The sequence below is a fragment of the Schistocerca piceifrons genome, chromosome 7, assembly GCF_021461385.2.
Source record: "Schistocerca piceifrons isolate TAMUIC-IGC-003096 chromosome 7, iqSchPice1.1, whole genome shotgun sequence".
Lineage (NCBI taxonomy): Eukaryota > Metazoa > Arthropoda > Insecta > Orthoptera > Acrididae > Schistocerca > Schistocerca piceifrons.
The window spans coordinates 547,311,435-547,325,020 of record NC_060144.1 but is presented as its reverse complement, the minus strand read 5'-3'; the positions used below and the strand labels follow the sequence as shown (position 1 = coordinate 547,325,020).

The window sequence follows — 13,586 nt, the reverse complement described above, 5'->3', positions numbered from 1 at the left end:
CAGGGCGTCTGTCTCGGAACTGTCCGATTTTGTCACAGTTCGTTCTGTCACTTTGGTGCCAACTGATGCTCATACTGCTGCTACAGATGCAGTACGATGCGCCATAGCCATACGTGAATGTGAGGGACTTCCCACTCGACAGCTGGCGTGGCCGTGCGGTTCTAGGCGCTTCAGTCTGGAACCACGTGACCGCTACGGTCGCGGGTTCGAATCCTGCCTCGGGCATTGATGTGTGTGATGTCCTTAGGTTAGTTAGGTTTAAGTAGTTCTAAGTTCTAGGGGACTGCTGATCACAGATGTTAAGTCCCATAATGCTCAGAGCCATTTGAACCATTTTTTGAACTTCCCTCTCGGTAGTGCTACCGGACCACCCGGAGTCCGGTCTTCTTGCGACCCCACATTCTCGTGACCACTGCTGCTGCCAGTCATGTACAGTGGCTGCATTCCTGTCAGTACTTTCTGCAGTACCGCGGAAGGAACATGCAGCTTCTCGTAGCCCTACTGCACGACCTCTTTCAAACTCAGAGACGTGTCGATAGCGGCGTATTCGTCGCCTTAAATTCTTTCTTGGCTAACATCAACACACCAGGTCCAAAGGTAATTAATGCTTACAACCATTACAGCGCGTATTTAAAGTAAACGTGATCTGCCTCCTCATGGTAGTGCTACCAGCACCACTGTTATGCGACTCTCGCCAATTCTGAACGGACATCATCCTTCAGATATAGAAACACGCCTACCAACTTCCGTTTGCGTCGCGCAACTCCTTCTTGGTTTTGCGATTCTTTTCATGTCAGAATATATACCGGGCATGTCTCCGAGGAAGCGTTAGGTGTAATTTTTTCTCGTAGTTCTATAGGTAATTGCAATTTTGTTTCTGACGTGTCTTGATGGAGTCAGTCAAAACAAATACTAATCGTGCAATATATCATTTACTAGCCTTCTAGCTACTTTTGGCGTTAATGGTAGTGGTGTGGGCTCTCTTTTTATTCGATGTATTACGCTTCGTATTTGTACACTGCATATACTTTTTTTTTCAAACAGAAGTCTTCAGCAATCGATACGTTACGCCACAGAGGTTCTGAGCAAGCAGTGTGATCTTTGGTTGTCACGAGCATTTTCGTTGCTAGCGTAGCATTCAGTGAGAAGTGAGTGAGGGAGTCGTTTGATGGTTGGCCTGCAGAGTGTCCAAGAAATTACCAGCAGAACACAGAGAGGAGAATTCAGTGGATGCTGCCTTTTGGAAAAGTGAAAATTGAGCAGAAATGTTGTCTCTGCATTGCTCGCTCGCACATAAATCAATTTGAGTAATGTACATGCCTAGCACGATTTTTCTTTAGTGACTCGGGTCACCTAGTTCGACTGTCGGAATGTGATTAAACAAAGTTAGTTGTTCACTTACCCTCCACTCGGAGTCACAAATTCGACATTCCTTTAGCATTTCATCAACGTAATATCGTAATATCATCATCATCATCATCAGTTATCTGCTATATTAGCAGGTTCTTTGCCTCTCCATTCTCTGCGATCCATTGCTTCCTTCTTAAGGCTGCTCTATGTTGTACCGTCCATCATGTCATCCAGTATCTGGAATCTCTTCCTTCCTCGCTTCCTTTTCCCTTCTACATAACCTTCTAAAACTGTTTTTATCAGTCCGTCATTCTATCTTAATATATGCCCAATCCAATTTCTTTTTCTTCTCTTTATTACATCCAGTAACTGTCTTTTCTCTCCCACTCTTCTCAGTACCTCTTCATTTTTTACTCTGTCCATCCAACTTATTCTTTCCATCTTCCGCCATGTCCAGATCTCAAAAGCCTCCAGCCTTTCTCTGTCTTTTTTCCTCATAGTCCATGTTTCAGCGCAATATAGAAGAACACTCCATACAAGATATTTTATGAGTCTCTTTCTGAGTTCTCTGTCCAGACCGCTGCAGAAGATTCTCCTTTTCTTATAAAACGCCTCTTTTGCCATTGCTACCCTTGTTTTAATTTCTGTGGTGCACTTCCAGTCGGTGTCTATCCTGCTTCCAAGATACTTAAGATTTTGCACCTGTTCTAGTGTTTCTCCATTCAGCACAATTTTTATTTCCTTATTTCCTCCTATTGTCAATACTTTTGTTTTATTTGTGTTAATTTTCATTCCATATTTTTTTCCGTTAGTTGCAATGGTGTCCACCAAATCCTGTAATTCTTTTTCCCCTGTGGCTAGAAGAACCATGTCATCAGCAAATCTCAAGCACCCTACTCTTCTTCCTCCAATTTCTACTCCTTTGTCATCTAATGAGCATTGGTCAATCATATTTTCCAAGTACAGGTTGAAAAGAGTAGGTGATAAACAGCATCCTTGTCTTACTCCTTTCCCTAGTCTGATCCAGTTTGTACTTTCTCCTCTCACTTTAACTGAAGCTTTTTGATTAAGGTACAATTAGTTTATAAGTCTTCTGGTTTTCCAGTCCACTCTCTTTTCCCTCATAATAGTCGCCAGCTTGTCCCAAACCACATTGTCAAATGCCTTTTCTAAATCGTAATATATGGCCCAGTAAAATTTTTTGTAAGAAGTGAATTTTGTGAAGATTGTTGTAACGGTTAAGCAATCAGAGATTTTTAATGCAGTTATTTTAAATTCTAGTTTCTTTTCAACCATTCAGTAAGTTCAGCTTCTTCCACCGTCTCCCCATGTAATTTGTTTCGCGATCCTGTGACCCAAAATTGCACTTAGAGGATGCAGTCATTCACGACGTAAAGCATGCTATGCTTAGTAAAGATGCATTTCCTTGCATTGCACTTGGGCAAGGTTTATTTTGTTTGACTAGTTAACAGCTATGCTGCATGTAAACATTCATCACTTTCGAGCAGCAGCCAGTTTCCATTGTGAAACGCCCTGCTAATCCCGCAGGGCAAGACAGGTATTTGGAATTGTGGAAAGGGGCCAAAATGAGCGACTGTCAGTTACACTCGAACACATATAACTTTATTTATTTGACCAAACATTACAGTACAAATTCCTGAAATTAGTTATCGGCTGAATACGCCACATTGTCTTATGCCTTAAGGCACAACCACTTTAATTAAGAAAAAAAAGCGGTAGAAGCCATTAACTCAATATTCAGACGCCAAAAGAATATTTAGAAGGCAGAAGGCCTCACGTTAAGTAAGTTCTATGTTTTGGCTGACGGCCCAAAAATCTAACGCTTGAAAAGCAACAACCTTAATTTGAAGACGGCTGAAAGCCAATGATTTAAGACTCAAGGTAAATAAATAAACACAAGGCAGAAGGTCTTATCTTCAGTTAGGCTGAAGGCCCCAAACAGTCTGATGCTCGAAAGACAAAGATAATTTAAAAACAGCTGAAGGCCCCATGACTTAAAACTCAATGTAAAGTAAATTTAAACCACAAAGCATTATCTTAAATTAGGCTGAAGGCGCCAAGCAATCTAATATTTGACAATTAAGGAACTTTAATTTTAAAACAGCTGAAGGCCCATGACTTAAAACACAACTAAAATAATTTATTTGGCAGAAGGCCCAAGGCTTTATATTTAAACAATATATTAATCAGGCTGAAAGCCCAGACACTCTAACACTTGGAAATCAAGGAACTTTAATTTTAATGCGGCTGAAGGGCCATGACTTAAAACACCACTAAAAACAATTCAACTTTAATTCAAAACCATCGGCTACGAGCCATACAAATACACACAACAGAAACTAAGAAAAGACAGTGCAGCTATTGGCGCTCATAAGTTTCAGGGGTCGGCCTGCAGTTGAAATACTAACGTTGACTTAGGTGAGACAGGCAGTTGGCCCAACCATTCTCGATCCCACGACAACCCAACCAACAGACACTCAGCTGACCCATCGACAAGGTAACTTGCGCTCCACTCGATCAGCACACAAACGGGAGTTCAATGCAAACGTAAAATGCATGGACGCATACATTTGTAGTTTTAGTGTGTTCCAAAGAAGGCGAGGTTATCCAGGCCAAAACCTAGGTCAATATCCGGTTTCTATTTGCAGTCGAGGCGGATTCTTTATAATCATTAAATTATTCACGATTGCTGACGCGCTGGAATGTTAAACGTTTTCATCAAGGGGTACTTGGTGCCCCGTGTGGCTACCTACCGCATGGCAGTGCCGTGCGCCCGATGCGTGGCTCCTACAGTGCTCCCAGATAGTCTGGGGTGAACGTCTTGCCTCTTGCACTTCGAAAGACTGACTGGGCTTGAGTTGAATGATCTTCAGAACAGCACAAGCATTTATCTGCATGAGTTGCGAAGTGTAACTTAGCCCAAACCTGCTGCATCTTAATTATTTTATGAATGGTATTTGCCTTCACCAAATATCATTGTTTACCAAACATAATGCTGGTGGCTATGGACACAGTGCTCATCCGCATGATTACAGCTTAAATAACTGTTGAACTACTCCTTCTCCAACGCAAACATCTCGTCCATTATGTCCGTCCTCCCAGTCCATCATGTAGGCACAGACGTAGTCCTTTTCCCACCACACATACCGCTATATTGTATTAAGTCAGGGAGGGGAGGGGAGAGTCAACAGTGCCCTCTGATGGTGTTGTTGTGAATTAGGTCAGTTGGATTCCAAGCATCAAGGGGAACACACTGGATGGAGCTAGTGTGTATGATTAAACAATGCAAACAAATTAAAGAATTGCATCTGTCCTATCTGGCAGCCCAGCAGAAAATGAGAGCATTTCCTGCTATTTTCCATATTGGAGAGGGAAGAGGACAGTGGCAGGAGTAGGGGGAAGAGGAGAGGATGGAGTTAGGTTAGTGGAGATAGCCAAATTGACCTATTTCCTGGCCAAAATTTGAACTTACCACCATGATGTCACTGCTACATTGCCACATCTAAGGCCGCCATCTTGTACCCGCCATCTTCAATAAATCTGGCAGCTATGTAGTGTGGGGCAGTGCCCACATTGCCTTACTACTAGTGCTCATTCTGGGAGAAGTTGCCTTTTTCAGCAGAATGCTACAGCTGCCATAGTGGATGGAAGAAATGTAGTGTAGTGCTGTTAGTAACTCATGTCTGTACACTATGTAGTATTAAAGCACTTTTTGGGTAACAACCCCCCCCCCCCTCACCCCTGGCATTACTCCACAGTGTGGCGCCAGTGAGTCGTAAGACGTGCTGGGGAAGGTCGGTATAACTTTTTGAAACACCCTGTAGTTGCTTCTTGTGACGTAGTAAGGTAGAAAGAGTGGGAAATCACCTTCTTGCTCTTCAGTTCGCTGTACCACAATCTGGTGACCTATCTTCGACGCACTTCTATCCTCCAACCCCCTCCGTGTGACATCACCTGAACACAATTTGAAATCACCTACTTGCTCTTCAGTTCGTTCTACCACAATCTGGTGACCTATCTTCGATGCACTTATATCCTCCAACCCCCTCCGTGTGACATCACCTGAACACAATTTGAAATCACCTTCTTGCTCTTCAGTTCGCTGTACCACAATCTGGTGACCTATCTTCGACGCACTTCTATCCTCCAACCCCCTCCATGTGATATCACCTGAACACAATTTATTTCCTAATACGATTCTGCTGCACTTTTTATCCCTTAATAGACCTCTTCTGCACATAGATCTGCTGCACGCATGTAATATTTATTATTTTTACTCTATAACAGTATAGAAATGTTTCAAATCGTTATAACACCGTTTTTCCATACCATGCAATGGAGAAAAAAATACTCCTTGAGTAAAATGAGTCGAATTTTTTGTAGAAAGTTTAATGTAGTTCATTACTGTACTGGCAAACATTAACGCTGGAATTTTATAGTTATTCAAGATAAATTTAAAAAACTGACCTCTGAACGATCTCCCTTCCCCACCCCCCGTCCCCTCCCCATCTTCCTCTTGCAACCACAGCCACACTCCGCTGGTGGGAATTTTCAGTGAGTTCTTCATGTCGTTCCCTTTTACCACTGTACAACAATTAGCGGTTACACGATTTTTCCCTTAGATTTCCATCGCTGACTGGACTACAAAGGGTTTTTAATTATTGACTTCAAAGTTGTGAAGTTTAATCTTGTCACATGAGTCACTTTACGGAAGATTCGAGACAGGAAGGAAAGAATCGTTTCAGTCCTGCAGTATTTAATTCGTCTTCCAGGGACGACGATAAACGTCGGTACGTTTTCGCGTTGCAGCCAAAATGATTTTGTAAGTGGAACTGTATCTCTAGATTCTGTATAGTGGGGCTCAAAATTTGTCTACCGCGACACTGGGTTTAACTATGTGCGTTAGTGGGTACTGTACACGATGGAGAACAACCAGTAGTCATCTATATCTACATCTACGTGATTACTCTGCTATTTACAATAAATTGCCTGGCAGAGGGTTCAACGAATCACCTTCAAGTTGCCTCTCTACCGTTCCAATCTCGATCAGCGCGTGGGAAAGACGAGCACTTAAATTTATCTGTTCGAACCCTGATTTCTCTCATGATGGTCATTTCTCCCTATGTAGGTGGGGGCCAACAGAATGTTATCACAATCGGAGGAAGCAACTGGTCATTGAAATTTCATGAGAAGATCCCGTCACAACGAAAAACGCCTTTGTTTTAATGATTACCACTCCAATTCACGTATCAGGTCTGTGGCACAATCTACCCTATTTCACGATAGTAAAAAACGAGCCGCCCTTCTTCGAACCTTCTCGATTTCATTCGTCGGTCCCACGTGACACGGATCCCACACCGCATAGCATTACTCCAGAACAGGGCAGACAAGCATGGTGTAAGCAGTCTTTTTAGTGGCCTGCTGCACCTTTTAAGTGTTCTGCCAATGAATCACAGTCTTTGGCTTGCTCTACCCACAACATTATCTATGCGATCGTTCCAGTTGTGAGTGTGTGGGTTTTATTTTGTCAAGTTTCACAATGGATTGATCTAACAAGTACCCTTTGGCTCCTGCAAGAAACAATTTCCACCTCACACTGCTACAGAAGCAGACGCTCCTAATGTACCAACAAGAACTGCTTGAAAAACATTCAGCAACAAATATCTTCTGGAGTCGTCTGCTGTAAGGAAAAGACACAAAAATATTCTACATATTCTATATTCTTACATAACTAGTGGAATACTTGGGTACAGGAGTATTGCTAGTTACTGTAAGAAAAACATTAAACGAACGAAAAATATTATTTATTGCAAAAAAAATTATGAGTAATCAAATGAAACTTTTTCTTATATTTAGAAGTAATAAAGTTCTGGGTTCTTTTCAGAGCAGTAGATTGCCTCTTGTGGATAGGAATGCTATTATTTAACAAAGTATGCAAAGATTCTTTTCTCCCTTTTCTTTAAGAATGCTATTTTCTTGGTAGAATAGATGAGAGCCACGCCTACACAACTTGAATAACTTTTCTAGGTACGGTCAAGGCTGTTGTGTGAGAAATGCAATGGAGTGTACTGTTATGGAGAACAGATGGGGCTCGCATTCGCTGTAGCGCACAATACCGTGAGCTGCGACGACTGCTGCCTACTTCACTCGCTGCTGACAAATTACACAACTATCTCCTTCTATCTGGATTGACCTTCGCCAATCAAACTCTCCCTATGCCTTGATGAAGTCAAGGACTCCTATCCGCCCCTAAACTAACTATTGGCATGGTACACCAGTCAGATAACCAGTCCACCATGATGCCACTCAACACTCGCTCGCTGGCGTTTAACTAGTACTCTGTCCATGTTCATACCACACAATAAGGGTGGCGGCCAACACAGTGAACAATGCTTAATCACGGGCGACTCTGTCACTCTGATTCGCTAACGACAGAGGTGCTCTCCCAGTGAAGTACTGAGGAGACACTTTGTTCTTTGCTCTTTGCGTACACGTAGGAGCGCACTCGCTCTCGTTACGCGTTTCCGCTCCCAGAGCGACAACAGAACAGCCCATTTATCTGGAAAAGTTGCAAGGGTATATCATGCACTGCCTTCCCTCACTCCTCTGACTCTTTGCATCAGAAATATTCCGCCAGTCATCGTTGCTCTTTTAAATGGGAGAATGACGTTTCATTTAAGTCGACCAATGCCGAAATCTGTAGCATTTCCGTGCGAACTCTGTAACTATGCAGTCGGTCCAGGAAAAAATGTGTCTCCTGGGCACTCCCACACAATGTATCAGAATTTGCTTTTAAGTCGAACACGGGGGTCATTATGCCTTTGCTCCGGTAAAAGCTGCCTTCTCTCTGGGCGGTCGCTTCGGCTGAAGTAGGTATGTTGTTGACCCAACCTTCTGAAGGGACAGTCTTCCCAGCAGGCTGGTTTTCTCTTTAGAACGAAAATTCCTGTGGCCATCATGTTGTGTATGCCAGCCTCGACTTCTTTCAACCTCGGTGCACACTTGATATTTACTTATTAGATTTGCATATTGCTTACACTGATTCATACAAAATTGACTCTACCTTATCGAGTTTGGGTTCGAATGACTGTGAGGACAGAATATGTAAGAAATGAAGGTCAGGAGACTACGCCACCTTACGTTATTTGTAATTGTAAACCCTAAATATTTAGTTGATTTCACTGCCTTCTGATTTGTGTGACTTACTACTCACGTGAATAACTTCCACTTTTCCTCATTCAGGGTCAATTGCCACTTTTCGCACCATACAGATATTTTATCTAAATCATTTTGCAATTTGTTTTGTTGATCTTACGACTTTACAAGACCGTAAGTGACAGCATAGCCTGCAAAAAATCTGGGACGGGTATTGAGATTGTCTGCTATGTCGTTAATATAGGTCAGACAGATATAGTCGACAAGGGATCGAGTATCGCTGATGCATGGAGCTAGCAGAGTGACATCACGGCACACGAAGTGAGGCGTGCAGTCATGTAGTGGCAAGTCTGGCAGGCAAGACGTGGACAACAAGTGCTTGCAAACCTTTTGTAGTCTGGCTTTACTCTCGACTGATGGAGAGCTAAGTATGCCACCACAGATGAATAACGTTGTCACGTTGAACACGTTTCTGCAGATCATAATTACGATGTCTACGCTTTGTTTTCACAGCTCGCTCCTTTACTTCTGTCCTCGAATGCTGGGCTGTACTACCGCCGTGCTGCAGCGACGCTCTGTCGCTGTTGGACTACTGGCTGTTTCTCATGGTTTGCTGTCCCTGTAAACACGTATGTCGAGCCGAATACTGCGCTGTACTACTCTATCGAATGGAAGCTGCAGGTAAATACATTTTCTTTAAAACGAAAATAAGCAACGTTTTTCGTCGACTCTGGGTGTCGAACGAAACACTGGATGATTAGTTATTTTTTGGGCTAACTCCGCACATTACTGGAGTGTAATTGCAGTCATCTTGCGAAACAACATATGCAACGTATCTAATGCCTCTTGGGACACCTAGTGTATACCCCCAAATCAACTTACGTCCATGAAGCGCATGGTCTTCTAGTATCAATTTCTCCTCCTTCATTTCTGAAGGGTGCATGAGAAGAACAATAGCAGGTAAGCTTCTCCATTAGCAGGAATTTCTATGATTCTGTCGCCGTCGGCATTTCACGAGAAGTGATTAGCAAGAAGTGATACGTTTCTCGACTCTTCTTCGGTCGCCCTCTCTCGGCGCTAAAACAGTGATGCTCTCCATTATGTGCTACGTCTTTTTTGTAGCGCTTGCCTCCGCAGTTTTCTTGAACATAGCCGCTCTCGCGCTGATCAAACGATCCCGTGATGAAACGCGCTACTCTTAGTTGTATTCCTCTACCTTTTCTGCTGACTCGATTTGATAATGGTTCCAAATTGGTGAGTAATTCCTTAGTAGAAGTCGAACGTGTGTTTTATCAGTCATTTCTTTCGTGGATGAATTATACGTACTTTATACTCTTCCATTTAATCGCAGCATGACACTTGCTTTTCGTACAACAGCTTTTGTTTGTCAGTGTCACTTTAGGCCATTTCCTACGGTTACTCCCAGATAATTTACGGATTTTTCCGCTTCTGGTCATTCATCTCCAGCGTCGTAACCCAACACTGCTAAATTGCTTAGTGGAATACTCAATAATCCTAGAAAATCCAACACTTTACTTAGACACCAGTCAGAGTTCGTCAGGCCTCTCGCTGTCAACATAATCACAGTCTAGATCAAGTTTTAGTGGAAATTACCTACCTCAGCCGTATTAAGCCATCTTCAGGCGTAAAAGCAGAATTAAGAAAAATTAAAATATTGTTATCTATCATCTACGTTACATAATGTAATACATAAAGTTAATGTACAGGTAAGTACACCAACTACTCTGTGTCATTGCAACAGAGAAATGCGATAATATAAGAATGTCACAAATTGGAGATTACAGTCAGAATAACAAGATAGCGTTACATCGAGCGTAGATACTGACACGTACATTTGTGTCTCTGTCCGCAGCTCGTGGTCGTGCGGGTTCGATTCCCGGCAGAGTCAGGGATTTTCTCTGCCTCGTGATGACTGGGTGTTGTGTGATGTCCTTAGGTTAGTTAGGTTTAAGTAGTTCTAAGTTCTAGGGGACTTATGACCATAGATGTTATGTCCCATAGTGCTCAGAGCCGTTTGACCCCTTTGCGTCTCTGTCACACTCTCATCGTTTATGCTATGAAGAAAATACATTAGCACATAAAAGCTTGAAAATAAATAACATTATCGTTTCACAGTATGGTTCTTTGTTTGTCAGGCCCATTTAAAACTATGATTGTAATCAAAGGATTCTGACGACATACAATAACAGACAAAAACGCAAATGGCATAGAGTATGGAAGTATGTGTCACAATTACCATTGTATCACGTGCATTGGTGAAGCCTGATTTCTTCATAGAGTGCGACACTTTTTTTACTTCCGAAGGGCATGGCAGGCAGTGGACCATGTGGGACTGCGCTGGGGTTGCCGCCCACGCCTTCGCCTTTAAGAGAGTTCAAAATAGCTCTGAGCACTATGGGACTCACCAACTGATGTCATAAATCCCCTAGAACTTAGAACTACTTAAACCTAACTATCCTAAGGACATCACAAACATCCATGCCCGAGGCAGGATCGAACCTGCGACCGTAGCGGTCGCGCGGTTCCAGACTGAAGCGCCTAGAACCGCTCGGCCACAGGGTCCGGCTTCTAAGAGAGTCTCTGAGGTTCCAAACTCGAGACACACACTTGAGGACAAACACATCACATCGATCAAATAACTTCCGGGAATTCAGCCAGGTAACACTTTCAGCGACCGCCGATATTTCGCCCGGAGAACACCCCGCCACTTTCAAGGCAAACTGCAACGGACAGGCGGCGTACATGCAAATTTAAAACCTCGGTTCTCGGACTGAAGCAGGAAAGATAACACACACTGAACACTAGTGCCACTAAAGAAGACCAAAGTCTGAGATATCGATAGTTAGACTACTAACTCGCAGGAGAGGTATCATTGACTCTGTCCATCTGTTTTTTGATAAGGGAGAGTGCCGGATCCCAGACAGAGATTTAAAAAAAAAAAAAACCTCCATCACTGTTAACGAGGTTTCTCGCTAATTTAATCTCAACTGCCTCCTTAATTACACTGTCCGAATAGCTGGACGTGCATGCCAATATCTCGGTGTTATTATATAACATGGGGTGACCAGTATCCAAGAAATGTTCGGCAATAGCAGTTCTACTTGGCTGCTGTAATCGTGTGTGCCGTTTATGCTCAGTACATCGGTCCTCCACGGTCCTGATAGTCTGACCAATATCTGTCATGCCGCAGCTACAAGGAATGCGATATACACCCGTCTTACGCAGACCAAGATCATCCTTAACAGAACTCAAAAGCACTCTTATTTTTGATGGAGGTCGGAAAACACATCATATTTCCGTAAAATACGACCGATCTTGTTGGAAGTGTTTCCTACGTAAGGCAGAAAGGCAGTAGACCTAGGTGTCGACTCAGAATTATTATCAATCACCCGATGTACAGTTGGTCGATAGCACAACGAACGTTCAATCTGTCTACCACTATAACCATTTTGACGAAACGTAACTTCAAGATGGGACAGCTCAGCTGGCGAAGTCTCGGCGTCGGAAACGACGTGTGCCCTGTGTACCAAGGTACGAAGTACCCCTTCACGTTGAGCCGGATGGTGACCACTATTAGCCTGTAAGTGCAAGTCGGTGTGAGTAAGTTTCCTGTAGACCGCGTGTCCCAATCATCCATCATCTTTCCATGTCTAGGAAGGGAAGGCAACCATCCTCTTTCACCAGTTCACCTTGAAAATGGCGGGATGTTCTCCCGCCGAAATATCGGCAGTCGCTGGAAGTGTTACCTGGCTGAATTCCTGGAAGTTATTTGAAAGTCGTATACGCCAGTAGAAACTCAGGTCTCACATAACATCGAGTTTCCCGCATTACTTCTGTTCACGTGATGGCAGGCTTCAACACGTCTTTTCGTCCAGGCCTGTGCAACTTAAAAATCCCAGAAACGTTCCGAGCGGATTAACAACTAATCACACTTCATATCTGGAGTTCATCGGCATTATCAACTGGTTTGGGATACACGAAAGTATTTGTGTATCTTCACGCAAAGTAATCCTACTGGTTCAAGCCGAGCTGATAAACGCTATTTAACAGTAACCAGCAAGATGGTAAAACCATGTGAGGGCAGTTTATCGTTTCGTAAATTACCTCTCACTTGCAGTGTTTCGAAATAAACATTCATTAACAGTGTTTTAACATTGGCATGGCTACAATAGTGCAAACGTTTCACAGGCGAAACCGTTGGTTTCAGTACCTATTTTTATAAGGATAATTTGCTTGTTTCACTACCCTCTACTCGCCATTTGCCTTTATACCTACAGTAGTCTAACAGGCTGTGTACTGAAATAACTGCTATGCTTTAACAGACTCTCTTCGTTGAAAGCAGAGTCTGCTCTATTCTTCGTATCTGTGTAAATTATAATTCTTTTGACCAGGTTTAAAGGACTGACCCTCCACTCATGTTGTAGAACAATCAGGTTTCCTTTAATATTTTTGACAGAACTGTTCACTAGAAGTAACACAAAAGCCGCTCCTTTATTTTTCACTAGCGAATATACATTGCAGTGTATTTAAAAATTACTCTCCGTTTGTCCGAAGTACTGTTTACTGCAGTCACCATATGGGCTCATCTGCTTTCACTTGGGGTAGTCTTCATTTGTGCATGCTGTTTTCTTTAAGCCATGTTCCAATCACATTTCCGTAACTGTTTACGGATACTGTCTCACTCGCCATCATTCATTATGTTATTGTATTGTAAAGATTTCTGCCTCTTTGTCAGACAGGCATCTTGTTGAGAAGAAAACTTTAAGGGATAATTTTTATATGCGATTTGGGCATGATGCTTTCCCACTCGGTATCGGTATTATTACCTCAGTAATTTCTTGCATACATGTGGTATGGTTATTCGCTTCTTGCTGGTGGTTGGTTGTCTCCTTCCTGTTGGTCTTAATTCGTTTTCTATGATAGTATGGTAGATCATAAGCACCTGATTTCTTGTTAGATGCTACTGCTTCTACTACTTCTTCAGTAATTAGCTTAGTCGGTGGTAACAGTGGAATGGTTTGCTGCTTCTTCCTTGCTAG

The 13,586-nt window shown here is 42.8% G+C and overlaps 1 protein-coding gene across 2 annotated transcripts in view; it reads left to right on the top strand.

Annotated features, from left to right (window-relative positions):
* Nucleotides 1-13,586, top strand: part of LOC124805071 (carbonic anhydrase-related protein 10-like) — a 925,040-nt gene that overhangs the window by 529,491 nt on the left and 381,963 nt on the right. Inside the window, exon 1 of one of the 2 annotated variants that reach the window (XM_047265498.1) lies at nucleotides 9,166-9,207. The exons of the other annotated variant lie outside the window; for it this stretch is intronic. Within the exon in view, the coding sequence (XP_047121454.1) occupies nucleotides 9,195-9,207 (13 nt within the window). The 5' untranslated portion in view covers nucleotides 9,166-9,194. Of the gene's footprint in view, nucleotides 1-9,165; nucleotides 9,208-13,586 lie in introns of those variants that run through there. 2 annotated transcript variants of the gene reach the window in all.